Source organism: Diabrotica undecimpunctata, chromosome 5, assembly GCF_040954645.1.
Source record: "Diabrotica undecimpunctata isolate CICGRU chromosome 5, icDiaUnde3, whole genome shotgun sequence".
NCBI classification, from domain to species: domain Eukaryota; kingdom Metazoa; phylum Arthropoda; class Insecta; order Coleoptera; family Chrysomelidae; genus Diabrotica; species Diabrotica undecimpunctata.
The window spans coordinates 52952656-52969159 of record NC_092807.1 but is presented as its reverse complement, the minus strand read 5'-3'; the positions used below and the strand labels follow the sequence as shown (position 1 = coordinate 52969159).

General features: G+C 33.7%; 1 protein-coding gene across 3 annotated transcripts in view; it reads left to right on the top strand.

The window, feature by feature from the left end:
- The window catches only part of LOC140440626 (O-acyltransferase like protein-like), a 125358-nt gene that overhangs the window by 87998 nt on the left and 20856 nt on the right, over nt 1-16504 (top strand). For all 3 annotated transcript variants that reach the window (XR_011950892.1, XM_072530990.1, XM_072530989.1), the window contains one exon: nt 428-575. Coding sequence is in view for 2 of the 3 variants with exons in the window: in XM_072530990.1 (XP_072387091.1) it covers nt 428-575 (148 nt within the window). In the remaining variant the exon portion in view is untranslated. The remainder of the gene's footprint in view (nt 1-427; nt 576-16504) is intronic.

The window sequence follows — 16504 nt, the reverse complement described above, 5'->3', positions numbered from 1 at the left end:
TATGTTTGCATTTAAAAATAAAATTGTTGTTTTTACAATTCTCTTTACAATTTTATCATATTTTCTTACCTGTTATATCTTTCTTTCTATATCTTATTTTTTCTTTATATATTTATATATATATATATATATATATATATAGATATATATATATATATATATATATATATATATATATATATATATATATCTATATACATATTTTTTTATTTTTTATAGCTTACTAATGCGTTGATTGAGTCTTGTGATTTTAAACTTTTTAAATTTATTTGTATTTTAATAATTCCTAAATATCTTTTTCTTTTAAAAATTGTTTTTATGTCGCATCTTTATGTAAAGGATCTAACTATATAAGATATAAGTTTTTGAATTATTTTATACAAGATGATAACTGTATTTTTATAAATGTTTAAATTATTTCTTTTAGATATTTTGAAGTAAGGTCTTTATATTATTCATTAACGTATGTGGTAGCATATATGTCAACACCTTCGTTGTGGCCCTCAAGTTTTATTGGAGTAATATTTGGAATAATTTATATTAGAAGCAAAAATATTAGCTTCAATCCAACTACGGTAAGTAAACTTATACCAATTAATAATACATTAATTTTTTAAGAAAAATTTTCATCTTTCAGTAATACGTACTAATTTTATGTTAAATTTAATTTAAGTAACTTTCAATAATGTAAGTGATATTTATTAATCACCACTTGTAGGCCATACATGCCCAATACATGCAAACCTAAAAGCATAATAATTGTTGATTTAAGTAAAAAGAGATATAATTTTTTTTTATTTTAAATTAAAGTTTCTCGGCAACTATGGGCCATTGACACTGGTACAAAGTTTTTTACAATATGTTTACATACATATACAATCTGTTTATATACAAGTTAGGATTAGGGATGGAAAAAACCTACCGGTTTTAACCGAATACCGGTTTTTTTACTTCGCAATAACCGGTTTTATCGGTTGTTTTTTTGTCCCGATTATAACTGGTTTTTTATTTTTAAAGTAAAAACCGGGTATTAGGTTTTTACGGTAACTAGGATTAGGTTAGGTATTATTGTGGATCCCAATCATAATTATTATTCTCAAGTACTTATTCCAAACAAAGCAATAATTCAAATTTTATTTTATTTTATAAATACAGAAGCGAACTGAAAGAGCAAACTTGTAACCTATTGGAAAAAAAAACCGACAACCAGTTTTTGCAAAAACCGGTTTTTTTGGCCGGTTATAACCGCCAGGTTAAAACGTAAGCAAAAAATATCGGTATAACCGAAAACCGGTGTTTTGTCAAAAACCGCTATCCCTAGTTAGGATACATTAATATCTTAATATAATTACATTAAGTAGTAAAGGTGACAGTCTTTTAGGAAACGAATTATGGCACTATACATGTTTGTAGAACCGAGTGGATCACTTAAATTATTTTGAAAGTTGTAGTAGTCTCTTTGAGGTTTGTAGTGGTTATTCTAGTGGTCTTAGTCACATTCTAGTAATATGTGCTGGACTGTTAAGGACTCATTACAATGTTAACAGTGAGGATGGTTTTTAGAAGACATCAGATATCCATGAGTAAGACGAGTGTGACCTATTCTGAGCCTTCTGATATTAATATTGTCTTTTTTGCTCATTTGAGGTATGTATATGGAGGTAACAGTTGGTTGAATTTTGCGTAGTTTTGTATTTTGCACGTTCCAGTGTGTTTGCCAAGTGCTTGGTACGCTGTTCTTGATACTGGTCTTTAGATCTTGGTAAAGTTGTATGTTTTCCATATTTTCTAAAGAGCAGGCCAGTTTTACTGCATGATCAGCGTCATTTCCATTGATACCAACATGGGATGGTATCCAAATGATAGTTACTGAAACATTATTTTTTGACTGCTGTTGGAAGATACTGTGGATGCACTGTACAATGGGATGTATCAAGTATATATTTCTGATTGAGTGAATTGCGGAGAGACAATGGGTGCATATTGCTAATGATTTTTCATTAGCAATGGACGAGTCTTATGCCTAGTGTATTCTGTACAGTTTGACTGTGCGTATACTGCATCTGGGAGAAAGTCGGTATGATGCTACTATTGTATTTGAGGTAATGACGGCACAGCCGACGGCCTGTTTTTCTTTGGAAGCATCTGTGTAGAGAATTTTGTCATAACGCTGTGTCTGTATAAGTTCCTCAAATCCTTGTACCAAGAGAGTTCTGGGCGTATTTTCTATTCTGTATCGGTTCAGGCTGGTAAGGACAGTAGGTAGCTTTTTGGTCCACGGGATAATTCTGGACGTAGTAAACGGAGATTTGAGTTTTAGGCCTGTGTCTTTTAGCAAAGTTTTTAAAATTTGTGAGAGAGAATGTGCTCGAAGATAACTATTATCTGGGACGGGGTTGGGAGTATTAATTAGATTAATTACTGGGTTTTTTGGATTAGCAGAAATTCTAGAGAAGTAAGACAGTAGTAAACGTTATTGTCTTATAAAAAGGAGGTTCTGAAGATTTGATATAAAGACTTTCAGAAGGACTTATTTAAAGGCGCCGAGGCTAATGCGTAAAGAAGTGTTGTAAATTGTATTCAGACTTTTAAGGTGAGTGTCGGAAGCAGATATGTAGAGAATGCTTCCCTAATATAAAATACTGCAGATCAATGTTCTGAAAATTCTTAAGAGGACTTTCTCTTCTGCCCCACATTGATGATGAGCTAAAGTTTTTAAGATAGTGATTCTATGTAGGCAGTTTGTTTTTGTATTCTGTATCTGATCTCTCCATGTAAGTCTTTTATCGAATATTACTTCTAATAATTTGTGTTTATCGATCACTTAAAGAGGAGATCCATTGAAGTAAAGGAGGGTGAGTTTGATGTCTTTTATAGAAGTTTATGACTTTAGATTTTTCAGATGAAAATTTGACTCCAATTTTAGTGGACCAGATATGAAGTTGATAAGAGTATTTTGGAGTAAAGAGCATGTGCTCCTTGTAACTTTACCTTGGCAATAAAGAACAAGATCACCTGTGTATATTGAGTATTTTATTGGAGGGAGAACAGGAGAGTTTATATCGTTAATGCTAAGAAGGAATAGCGTGGAGCTGAGAACTGAGCCTTGGGGGACTCCATTTTGTCAGATATGTGATGTAGATGTTTTCCCGTTCCCAACTACTTTAAATGATCTCTCTTGTAGGAAATTGTTTATAAAGGTAAGAATATTACCCGTCAAATTAAGTTGCTCAAGTTTTCTAATAATATCAGCTCTGTTTATTGTGTTGGAAACACTTTCGAAGTCTAAGGCAACTGTGATGACGTCATTCTTATTTGATATAGCTTGGGTTAGTTCTGTTTGGAGAAGTACCAGGTCATCCATCGTACTTTGATTGGGTCTGAATCTCGACTGTGCTGCATCTATCAGATTGTTTTCTTCAAAAAACCAAAGCAAACGTTTATTTATAATCTTTTCTAGTAGTTTGCACATTGCGCATTTTGCAGCGTTAGAAGATGAGTCATGTTTTCTGATCGATATGGTAAGCGACTGTCGCCAAAGACTCGGAAAGCTTTGGCTGAACCATATCTTATTGTAGAGCGCAAGTAGCTTCAAGAGGGTTCCTGCCTGTAGATGTTTGAGAAAGATAGACGGGATGTCATAAGGACATGTAGATGAGTTTTTCATTGATGAGATTGCCAACTTTAACTCTACTTCTGTAAATTTATAGTGTATTGGATTGGTTTGGATAGGGTAAGGTGGTGAGTGGTTAGTGGGGTACGAAATGAAGACTTCAGTCTTACTTTTGTTCTGACAGTGTTTGGCTAGCGTTTCGGTTATTTGGTTATTATTTGTAATGACAATATCTCCATCTGTTATTGCGGATATTTTGCGATATGTGTTTAAACCTCTCATTTCTTTAATTTTTATCCACACTTGGGCGGGAGGGGTATTTAAAGTTATGCCGTTAACGAATTTTTTCCAGGATTCTTTTTTGCTTTCCTTCAGAATTCGTTTGGATTTCGCACGCATTTTCTTAAAATGAATAAGATCTTTGATGCTACGAGTTTTGCGATATCTATTAAGAGCCTTCTTGTATTCTTTTATTGCGAGTTTACATGAGTCGTTCCACCATGGGACGGCCTTTCTTGAAGAATTTATAGTGCATTTACCTATACACTGGTCGGCCGCAGTTAGAATACAATTTGTAAATTGCTCTACGGCAGCGTCGATGTATTCCTTGAAAATTATTTGGTTTGAAAGGTCTTCAAGAGTATCACTCAATAACCTCAAATTTGCATGGGCAATTTTCCATTTGGTTTTGACCTAATATAAGCTATCCAGTGTTTCACTGAAGAAGAGGAGCGGTTCCAGGATCGCAAAAACTTAGGTCTATGCAAGAAGAGGTTCCAGACTGGGCGTGGAAATATGCGGAGGTCCCTGTATTCAAGAGGTAGATGCTAGAGTTACTTATGATATTTTCGATATGTTTATCTCTCTCAAAGGTGCACTGAGACCCCCATGTTGTGATGTGAGCGTTAAAGTCCCCAACTAAGATGAAAGAGTTTGGCAGTTGTTTTATGAGTTCGCTTAGTTCTGAGCTAAACAAGTTGTAGTCTGGAGGAATGTATATAGAACAAATAACGATCTTGTCGGCACACCATGCAGTTATCGCAATCTCTTCTAGGCTTGTGTGTAAATCAAATTCTTGATGGTAGATATCGTTGGAAACAAAAATAGACGAGCCGCAACTTGCTTGTAGATGTGTAAGTCTTAGGAAGTCGTAGCTAGTGTAGTTTTTAGGTAGAGGTTGTGATCTTTGGTGAAATTGATTTGGTGAAGATAGATAAACTTGGGCGAACAGTCCGACACGAGTTTTTGTAAATATTATAGTCTATGGTAAAAGCCATCGCAGTTCCACTGAATTAGTCTTAGCATGGTGTTAGTATTAATAGGAGCTAAATTGAAAAGATTGGGATGGTTATGACCTGTCAGAATTGTAGTTATCTTCATTAGAATCGGCGAAAAGATTTGGACTAGGCGTACTTTCGGATTCTTCTGGGTCAGTTCCTAAGGCTTTTATCAGTTTTTTGGTTATACGGGTTAGCCTGTTTTTGACAGATCTCTCCTGGCAAGTTGGGTATAATGCTTAAATGTTATAAATTAGCCCTGAAAGATTTTCTGTAAACTTAAGAGCTTTAGCGTAGGGGTCACTACAGCCAAAAGTGTTTTCAACAAAGACTATTAAGTTGCTTAAAGGCTTCTTTAATAGCGTCTTTTGTTAAATCGAAAAGGTAACGTTCTGACGGTGAACTTGTTCTGGGTTTCTTTTTTGGTTTTTTAATGTCTCTATTAGGGGGAGGAATGATGTTGTCCTCGGACGGAATTGCGACGGAGATTTTATCGATAATACCAGTCTGCCCACTTGTACTCTCGATTTCAGAGTGGCCACGTTTATGTGTGGGCATTTTAGTCATTATGGAATTGTTTAGTTTTAAAGCAGACATATGTGGTAATGTTGCGGGTTGTATAGAAGACTGTGGTTGTAATGGATTTGTTATCTGGGTTGATATTAACGGCTGAGACTAAGATGTTATATAATTGATTGGAGGATTGGGACAATTTGAGGCAGTATGCCCTGACTTCTTGCATATGTAGCATTCCATTTTGTCTATGGACAAAAATATTCTGTATTCATTACCTCCGAATAGGATAACTAATGAAATTTACAGACTGAAATTATCATCAGAGGTAAAAACATACACTTGCCTTCTAAAGCTCATAATGTGCGCATATTCACCGCCGGGGATACCTGCTCTTAAAAATGAGACGGGGGAGGCCAGTTGGAGCCCAAGTTCTTTTATAGCATTTTCTGCAAGGTCATGTGCTATACATGGAGATATATTGGATATTATTATTCTTTCTGTGGGGGAAATTAGCCTGCGAATATTCATGACAGAGTTTTCTACTGTCAAAATCGAATGAGATTTTAGAAGTTTGTCGACGAGTTCTGAATTAGTTAAATATATGCAAATTCTATTATTAGATATTCTGGATGCGAATAGGATTTGTTTGAGACCAATAGCGTCACCTATTTTAATTAATTCGTAATCAAACAATTTTAGATTTTCATCGGCATGCAATACTATGGCTTGATTCCTCTTTGGAAAAGTTGATCTAGGAGTTGATTTGGTTGCAGTTACATATTAGGAAGTTGAAGTAGAATTATGCTGAATATTTTGTGACATCGTGAAAAGTTGTGAACTGTGAGGATCTAATGTGAGATCTGTATTTGTTACCAGTACCCTTGTAGTCAAAGGTAGACAAAAATTATTTGTTGAATTTAGTTAGGTTTTATGTATTTTCTTCCAAAAATACATATTAGGTAGGCCTACGCCACTGGTAGCTTGCCCAGTTTTTGAAGAAATTATCAATTTGCTAATTAACTAATCGTTTCAAAAAATAAACAAGCAATTAGGCTTATCAATACATGCGATAAAGTCTGGTCTTACTAGTATTTTAAAGTAGTTGTTAGGTTTCAAAAAAGCACTAAAACTCGGAGCAAAACACTAATACACTGTTACCTCGTTCAAGTACACACTCGGAATCCAATATAAAGTTTTGAAAGCTGGTACTTAACTAAAATTTAGAAACAAATGACCCCTTTTTACGAAAAGATAAATGTAAAAAGAAGTATAGGCCGAAAGAAAAAATCGTGGCTAAGAAGTATAAGATATTACACGAGCACCAACGAAAAAAAATTTTACATATACAGCCCAAGACAAAATGAACTTGCCGTAATTGTCGCCAACCTCAAAAGAAATTGCACATGAGGCCATGGAAGCCGCTTGTTCTTAGCCGCTCGCTGGAGATTGCCTGTACTCTTTAAACCATTTGTCGATTGCAGTTTTCGCCTCTTCTAAATATGATTTTACTCCAGTCCCCTATGTTTCTTATCCTCGAATGTTGATTTATTCCTGGGCCTCGATACCCCTATATCTTTCCTTGAACAATTATTTTGAGAATTTGCTTGCCTTATGTATATAGCCAAGGTAGGAAATTTTTCATTCCCTACGATGTTAAACAGTTTTCGTTTGCAACCGCGCCAAATTTTTTTAGAATTGTGGCATGTGCTGTCCATAACACTCGTAAAAGTCTCCGTATAGCCCACATTTATTTCAAATTATTTAATATGGTTTAGTTTTCTAACCTTAAGATAGTACATCTTTGCACCTTAAGTAAAATGAGCCACATATAGAACACTTGGACACACTTAGAAAAATCTAAACACTTTTTTTTTAATTTGACAAATGTTATTGAAAATTAATTTTAACTTCTTAATCACAGTTTCAATTTGTTGATCGTAGAGCCCAGATATTTCAATCTTGATACGCATTCTATAGCATTTCGATCTATTGTTAAGATGTTTTTGAATATGGGCTTTTGACGTATTATCTATCATACATTGATCTCATTATGTTTTTAAGATCCTCTAAAGTTGATAATAGGATTGCTGAATCGTCTGCATAGCGTATTTTCTATTTCCGTTAATTTTAATTGCTTTTCTATCTTCTTTTAGGCCCATTTGGAATATCCCTTCTACGTATATATTAAAGGAGAAAGTGGTAATATAGAACTTTATTTCTTAGGTAAATTTTTTAGATTTTTCTGGATTGACAAAAACCAAATTAATAAATATCACTCACTCGTTGTGTAATTAATATTTAATGACATTTATTATAGAAATTAACAATCTGAAAACAGTTTCAAAAACAAATACAAAATTTTGAAAAAGTGTCATTTTTGCTCGCCGGAAAAAGTGATGATAAGTTAATCCACATTATCATTAAAGAGATATAGATTCATAGTAATATCAACAAAAATTAAAGATATAGGTTTCTAAAACTGAGAATACATGTTACTATTGACAAAAATGACAAACGTATTTGTCATTTTCGCATTTGTCACAATGGGCCCACATTTCGCACATGATGCGCTGTACCCATAGTTCACCTTTTGTATCCCCAGAAGACTTTCCTTTGCAAAAAATACAAATTGCATCATCTTTTGAATTGGGTAGTCTCCACAAACAATTGTCTGGCCACTAGATGAGCTAGAAACAACGCTGTCATACCCATGTTCAGATGATTCGAATTCTTGTTTTGCTTTTGATCTTTCCTTGCTTTTGTTTGCTTTTGTTAAGAGATGTTTTCGCCAACCCAATTTGCAAACCAGATGTACTAGGCGTAGAAAAAATCTGCTCTTGGTCAAGACGAGAATTTGATTGTGTAACTTTTCTTTTTTTCGTAAGCTCCTCTAATTTATTTTTGTAAGGTGAACTGGTGATAACAGCTGCGCAAGAAACTTTGCGACCTCTGGTGGATACTTTTTTCTTTGTGTTTAGGAAGCGGAGCAATATCAACAGGCAAAATTACCTCTAATGTTGCACACGTTAAAACGGCAGGTAAATGATCACCAGGCGATATACGGAGATATACGATACTTGTCTTAATAGGAGGCAGTTAATGGGTATTATTGTAGTTCAGTTACAGTGAAATTAACACCTGTGAAAATTCTCCAATTGTAAGAAAATATTCTGATCTTAGAAAAACTGTTAATCGCTATAGACCCAGTTTGACACTGTTTACAAAGTCCAGTGTTTACCAGTTTACACCAGTTTATTCAAAGGTTGCAGTTAGTACTATAATTTCGATGTTTTGTGTATTTGATTAGTAACCATCAAATAACAACACTAAGGATTCTACATATAGCTTAACATGTTTAATTAAAAAATGTTCTAAAAACTAGTAAAAACTAGTTCTAAAATAAGTTGCTTTCCACCCAAGTTGAGGGGTGGCATTTCCCCACTGAACGAAGTAGTGCATTTCCCATAAAAATATTGAACATGAGTTTGCGGGGGAATACAAGAATAGGCGGTACAAATCTAAACTTAGCACCTATGCATACATATTATTATATTTTTTAAACCTCGTCGAGCTGCAGTCAGTGTTTCAATTTGCCTTTTGCCTGTCATACCAACTAGGTGAGAAATTTTTGTTTGAACTATTGACAGGCCAGTTTCGTCCATCTTAAAAACTCGATCGATGATAAATTTATGCTTTTCATATTCACCCTCTAGACGAAAAGCACGTTAACAGATTCATTGTTAAAACCATTGGCTATAGAAATAGACGTACCCGTAGGTTTGTGCGAAGGAGAGCTTATCCTGGTAACGACGCAAAAAGAGGTCTAGCCATGCACGACCGGCTTTTTCTTTAGCACCGAATAAATGTTTAAGATTATTTCGCACAGTTTATTCAGAAGCCATTCCTTTTACGTCTTCATGAGTCAATTCGTAGTATTTACTTTCCATTAAAATAAATATTCAACTAACTGCTTTTCAAGGTAAGTTGGCAAGACAAACCTCCTTCCTAATTACTTTTTAACTACCTCCTTTGCCGAATAGTTGTTTTGATGGAGAAAACGTTGTGGCGTTGTTTTTGGCACATTAAAACGTTTAACAGTCTTTTTAAGGCAAATTGTTTTTTCACGTAAGGCAATAATCTCATTAATTATAAAGTGCTTGTTACAATTTTTTTGATGAGATGTTTCTGGTGAAGATTTTTCCTTTTAGTGTTAACAATTATTTTCACGGCATAATGGCGAGTCTACGCCAATGAACATTTATTTGAACTCATAGATACAATCCTTGTAAATATGAACCCCAGTCAATATTAACAACAATACAATATGTTTTAAAAATAAGGTAATATATTTAAAGTATTTATATAGATATTTTATATATTTTATAGTTAAAACAATAACAGCTAAGTTTATGTTAAACTACTAAACCGCTCATAACTTATTTAGCACTAAATGGGACCACTGTATGAGACAAAACACTTTGTAAATAAAATTTCTTAAAGATCGTGATTTACAACTTGGTGTCATGCAAAGAATGTAGCAATAGTTTTATAGCGTTTGTACGTAACTAACACTGTAGTTTTGCAACTTACATATAAATTTCACTGGGACTTCTCAAGTAAACGAAGGGTTCCATATAAACAGTAGGTTCCATATTACCACCTTCTCCTCTAAAAACTACTGGTGAAATATGCAGCCTTGCCATATTCTTTTATTTAAATTTAAAATACTTATCAGTTGATAGATACGTTTTTTTTATTTTCGCCATTTGATTCCAATCCAGACAGGTTGTCTGGTTTCTCTCTAATCTTTAAATAGGAAATAAACATAGCTTCTCTATCTGTTGCATAGATCTACCTGGTCCAAAATCAGCTTTTCATCGTGTTTTAGAAATATCGTGTTTAGGAATATCCACTACACTCTTCATTGTCGCCGCTGATAATCAAGGCTGCGTCTTTAATATATCCGCAGCTATCCCTCATATTGGAAAGCCATCCAATATCCCCCACTGTAACCTCGCTGGTAACTTGCAAGTCAGCCCCAACAAGAACCTTTAAATATGTTAATATTAATCTTTAGACTTTCTTCACCTTTATCATGTTAAGGACTTTATTAGCCAGCTCTTAAACTCATGTGTAAACGTGAACAATAAATATAGATTTCAAAATTTATTTTGTTTTTATTCATTGGTTTTACTGTATTCTTATTGGTATATGTTTAACAATTGAGTTTATTTTAAATACTTGTAAAAGTTCATTGCATAAAGCAAGATATCTGTGTGCGTCTGGTCCGTCTGGAGGTAGATCAGGCTTGTCAATTTTTGGCTATGCCGTAACTTATATAAAAATGGTATTGAGTCATATGGCAGTGCATCAATATTGTATTTGGTTGGATTTTTTTCCAGTGGTTTTGATTATGCTGGTTGTTTAGTTGTCATTTCGGTGTAGTGATCGCGGTCAATACTGTAAGTAAAGCTTAAGTAGAAAAATAGGAAAAGAAGAAATATACATAACCACTATAGGAAAATATAGTTTGCATAAAGTATTCTTCTTCTTTTTCCTCTCCTTTTTTTTAGACATGACACTATGGGATACTATAGTCCCATAGTGTTTTACCATCAATTTTTTTAAGTTTTTTATCTCTGCTGTTTCTAGCATCCCTTTTGTCCTCTCTGGGTCAGATCGTGTTTCTGATGCGTATGTTATTATTAATCTGATGACTGTTTTGTAAATTATACCTTTCATTTCTTTTCCGATATTTTTATTTCTCCATATTGTTTTATTCAGGCAACCTGCGGCTCTGTTTGCTCTATTCACTTGATCTTTCACTTTTATTTCGAATTTTCCGTAGCTAGATAATGGATGTCTGAATATTTAAACTCCATCACCTGTTGTATTATCTGACCTTCAACTTCAATTTTTATCTTAGTAAATTTGCTGTTATAACAAATCATTTTGTCTTTTTGAGGAAATTAACATGTTAAATTTTCTGGCAGTTATATAAAATTGGTAGAGCATACATTCTTAATCATTTTCACTTTAAGAGACTAGTATTGCGTAGTCTGCGTAGTAGATTATTTTTGTTTTTCTCCTATTTGGTATCCTTTTTTAGTTCTTACTTTTTTATTGTTACATCCATAATCAGGTTAAACAATAGAGGACTCCGGGAATCTCCTTGTCTTATCTTATTGCCGGATTCAATAGGGTCAGTTAGTTCTTCTTTTATTTTTACTTTTATAGTGTTGTTTTGGTAGATATTTTCGATCGTTATCTTTCTTGTGTACAGTAAGTGGATAACGTCCGTTAATTTGACACGGTCAAATACCTTTTTAAGGTCCACGAAACATAGGTATACCGGCTTTTTGTATCTAATGATTTCTTTTGCACTTGCCTCGTTATAAATATAGAGTCGGTGAAGAATCTTGCCGACCTAAAACCTTATTGTCCTTCTGATAGTATTATAATTTCATTCAGTTTATTTGTTATCACTTTGGTTATTAATTTTAGTGTTGTGTTTAATAAATTAATTCCTTTGTTATTTTCCGGGTCCGATTTGTCTCCCTTCCCGATTTGAAGAGAGGGATGCTTGATCACCATTCTTGAGAAATTCTGTTTTGTTTTAATATTTTTTGCATTAGTTTTAACAGTTATTTGGTCAGATCTGGTCCCCTATACTTTATGAGTTTGTTCAGTATTCTGTCCTCTCCTGGTAATTTTCTGTCTTTTAGTTTCCTTAATGCTTTCGTTACCTCTGGTGCCTCTGTTTGCCGTCACCTCTTGTGTTCTTGGTTTATTATTGTCGCTTTTAGCAAATAAGGATCGAAAGTAGTCTGCCCATGCATGAAGTAAAGAAGGAAAATAGACACTTCTTAATAAATTTTGTGAAAAAAGAAATATGATCAATATGAGCAAGTATTTTCAACAAAAAAAGAATATACCAAGGACCGTGTAGATCGGCATATGGAAAAACTGTTAACCAAATATATCATGGGCACGTCAAAAAAAAAGAAAATATAGAAAGAATATAAAAACATACAGAGGACCAGACGCACACAGATATCTTGCTTTATGCAATGAACTTTTACAAGTATTTAAAATAAACTCAATTGTTAAACATATACCAATAAGAATACAGTAAAACCAATGAATAAAAACAAAATAAATTTTGAAATCTATATTTATTGTTCACGTTTACACATGAGTTTAAGAGCTGGCTAATAAAGTCCTTAACATGATAAAGGTGAAGAAAGTCTAAAGATTAATATAAACATATTTAAAGGTTCTTGTTGGGGCTGACTTGCAAGTTACCAGCGAGGTTACAGTGGGGGATATTGGATGGCTTTCCAATATGAGGGATAGCTGCGGATATATTAAAGACGCAGCCTTGATTATCAGCGGCGACAATGAAGAGTGTAGTGGATATTCCTAAACACGATATTTCTAAAACACGATGAAAAGCTGATTTTGGACCAGGTAGATCTATGCAACAGATAGAGAAGCTATGTTTATTTCCTATTTAAAGATTAGAGAGAAACCAGACAACCTGTCTGGATTGGAATCAAATGGCGAAAATAAAAAAAACGTATCTATCAACTGATAAGTATTTTAAATTTAAATAAAAGAATATGGCAAGGCTGCATATTTCACCAGTAGTTTTTAGAGGAGAAGGTGGTAATATGGAACCTACTGTTTATATGGAACCCTTCGTTTACTTGAGAAGTCCCAGTGAAATTTATATGTAAGTTGCAAAACTACAGTGTTAGTTACGTACAAACGCTATAAAACTATTGCTACATTCTTTGCATGACACCAAGTTGTAAATCACGATCTTTAAGAAATTTTATTTACAAAGTGTTTTGTCTCATACAGTGGTCCCATTTAGTGCTAAATAAGTTATGAGCGGTTTAGTAGTTTAACATAAACTTAGCTGTTATTGTTTTAACTATAAAATATATAAAATATCTATATAAATACTTTAAATATATTACCTTATTTTTAAAACATATTGTATTGTTGTTAATATTGACTGGGGTTCATATTTACAAGGATTGTATCTATGAGTTCAAATAAATGTTCATTGGCGTAGACTCGCCATTATGCCGTGAAAATAATTGTTAACACTAAAAGGAAAAATCTTCACCAGAAACATCTCATCAAAAAAATTGTAACAAGCACTTTATAATTAATGAGATTATTGCCTTACGTGAAAAAACAATTTGCCTTAAAAAGACTGTTAAACGTTTTAATGTGCCAAAAACAACGCCACAACGTTTTCTCCATCAAAACAACTATTCGGCAAAGGAGGTAGTTAAAAAGTAATTAGGAAGGAGGTTTGTCTTGCCAACTTACCTTGAAAAGCAGTTAGTTGAATATTTATTTTAATGGAAAGTAAATACTACGAATTGACTCATGAAGACGTAAAAGGAATGGCTTCTGAATAAACTGTGCGAAATAATCTTAAACATTTATTCGGTGCTAAAGAAAAAGCCGGTCGTGCATGGCTAGACCTCTTTTTGCGTCGTTACCAGGATAAGCTCTCCTTCGCACAAACCTACGGGTACGTCTATTTCTATAGCCAATGGTTTTAACAATGAATCTGTTAACGTGCTTTTCGTCTAGAGGGTGAATATGAAAAGCATAAATTTATCATCGATCGAGTTTTTAAGATGGACGAAACTGGCCTGTCAATAGTTCAAACAAAAATTTCTCACCTAGTTGGTATGACAGGCAAAAGGCAAATTGAAACACTGACTGCAGCTCGACGAGGTTTAAAAAATACAATAATATGTATGCATAGGTGCTAAGTTTAGATTTGTACCGCCTATTCTTGTATTCCCCCGCAAACTCATGTTCAATATTTTTATGGGAAATGCACTACTTCGTTCAGTGGGGAAATGCCACCCCTCAACTTGGGTGGAAAGCAACTTATTTTAGAACTAGTTTTTACTAGTTTTTAGAACATTTTTTAATTAAACATGTTAAGCTATATGTAGAATCCTTAGTGTTGTTATTTGATGGTTACTAATCAAATACACAAAACATCGAAATTATAGTACTAACTGCAACCTTTGAATAAACTGGTGTAAACTGGTAAACACTGGACTTTGTAAACAGTGTCAAACTGGGTCTATAGCGATTAACAGTTTTTCTAAGATCAGAATATTTTCTTACAATTGGAGAATTTTCACAGGTGTTAATTTCACTGTAACTGAACTACAATAATACCCATTAACTGCCTCCTATTAAGACAAGTATCGTATATCTCCGTATATCGCCTGGTGATCATTTACCTGCCGTTTTAACGTGTGCAACATTAGAGGTAATTTTGCCTGTTGATATTGCTCCGCTTCCTAAACACAAAGAAAAAAGTATCCACCAGAGGTCGCAAAGTTTCTTGCGCAGCTGTTATCACCAGTTCACCTTACAAAAATAAATTAGAGGAGCTTACGAAAAAAAGAAAAGTTACACAATCAAATTCTCGTCTTGACCAAGAGCAGATTTTTTCTACGCCTAGTACATCTGGTTTGCAAATTGGGTTGGCGAAAACATCTCTTAACAAAAGCAAACAAAAGCAAGGAAAGATCAAAAGCAAAACAAGAATTCGAATCATCTGAACATGGGTATGACAGCGTTGTTTCTAGCTCATCTAGTGGCCAGACAATTGTTTGTGGAGACTACCCAATTCAAAAGATGATGCAATTTGTATTTTTTGCAAAGGAAAGTCTTCTGGGGATACAAAAGGTGAACTATGGGTACAGCGCATCATGTGCGAAATGTGGGCCCATTGTGACAAATGCGAAAATGACAAATACGTTTGTCATTTTTGTCAATAGTAACATGTATTCTCAGTTTTAGAAACCTATATCTTTAATTTTTGTTGATATTACTATGAATCTATATCTCTTTAATGATAATGTGGATTAACTTATCATCACTTTTTCCGGCGAGCAAAAATGACACTTTTTCAAAATTTTGTATTTGTTTTTGAAACTGTTTTCAGATTGTTAATTTCTATAATAAATGTCATTAAATATTAATTACACAACGAGTGAGTGATATTTATTAATTTGGTTTTTGTCAATCCAGAAAAATCTAAAAAATTTACCTAAGAAATAAAGTTCTATATTACCACTTTCTCCTTTAATATATACGTAGAAGGGATATTCCAAATGGGCCTAAAAGAAGATAGAAAAGCAATTAAAATTAACGGAAATAGAAAATACGCTATGCAGACGATTCAGCAATCCTATTATCAACTTTAGAGGATCTTAAAAACATAATGAGATCAATGTATGATAGATAATACGTCAAAAGCCCATATTCAAAAACATCTTAACAATAGATCGAAATGCTATAGAATGCGTATCAAGATTGAAATATCTGGGCTCTACGATCAACAAATTGAAACTGTGATTAAGAAGTTAAAATTAATTTTCAATAACATTTGTCAAATTAAAAAAAAAGTGTTTAGATTTTTCTAAGTGTGTCCAAGTGTTCTATATGTGGCTCATTTTACTTAAGGTGCAAAGATGTACTATCTTAAGGTTAGAAAACTAAACCATATTAAATAATTTGAAATAAATGTGGGCTATACGGAGACTTTTACGAGTGTTATGGACAGCACATGCCACAATTCTAAAAAAATTTGGCGCGGTTGCAAACGAAAACTGTTTAACATCGTAGGGAATGAAAAATTTCCTACCTTGGCTATATACATAAGGCAAGCAAATTCTCAAAATAATTGTTCAAGGAAAGATATAGGGGTATCGAGGCCCAGGAATAAATCAACATTCGAGGATAAGAAACATAGGGGACTGGAGTAAAATCATATTTAGAAGAGGCGAAAACTGCAATCGACAAATGGTTTAAAGAGTACAGGCAATCTCCAGCGAGCGGCTAAGAACAAGCGGCTTCCATGGCCTCATGTGCAATTTCTTTTGAGGTTGGCGACAATTACGGCAAGTTCATTTTGTCTTGGGCTGTATATGTAAAATTTTTTTTCGTTGGTGCTCGTGTAATATCTTATACTTCTTAGCCACGATTTTTTCTTTCGGCCTATACTTCTTTTTACATTTATCTTTTCGTAAAAAGGGGTCATTTG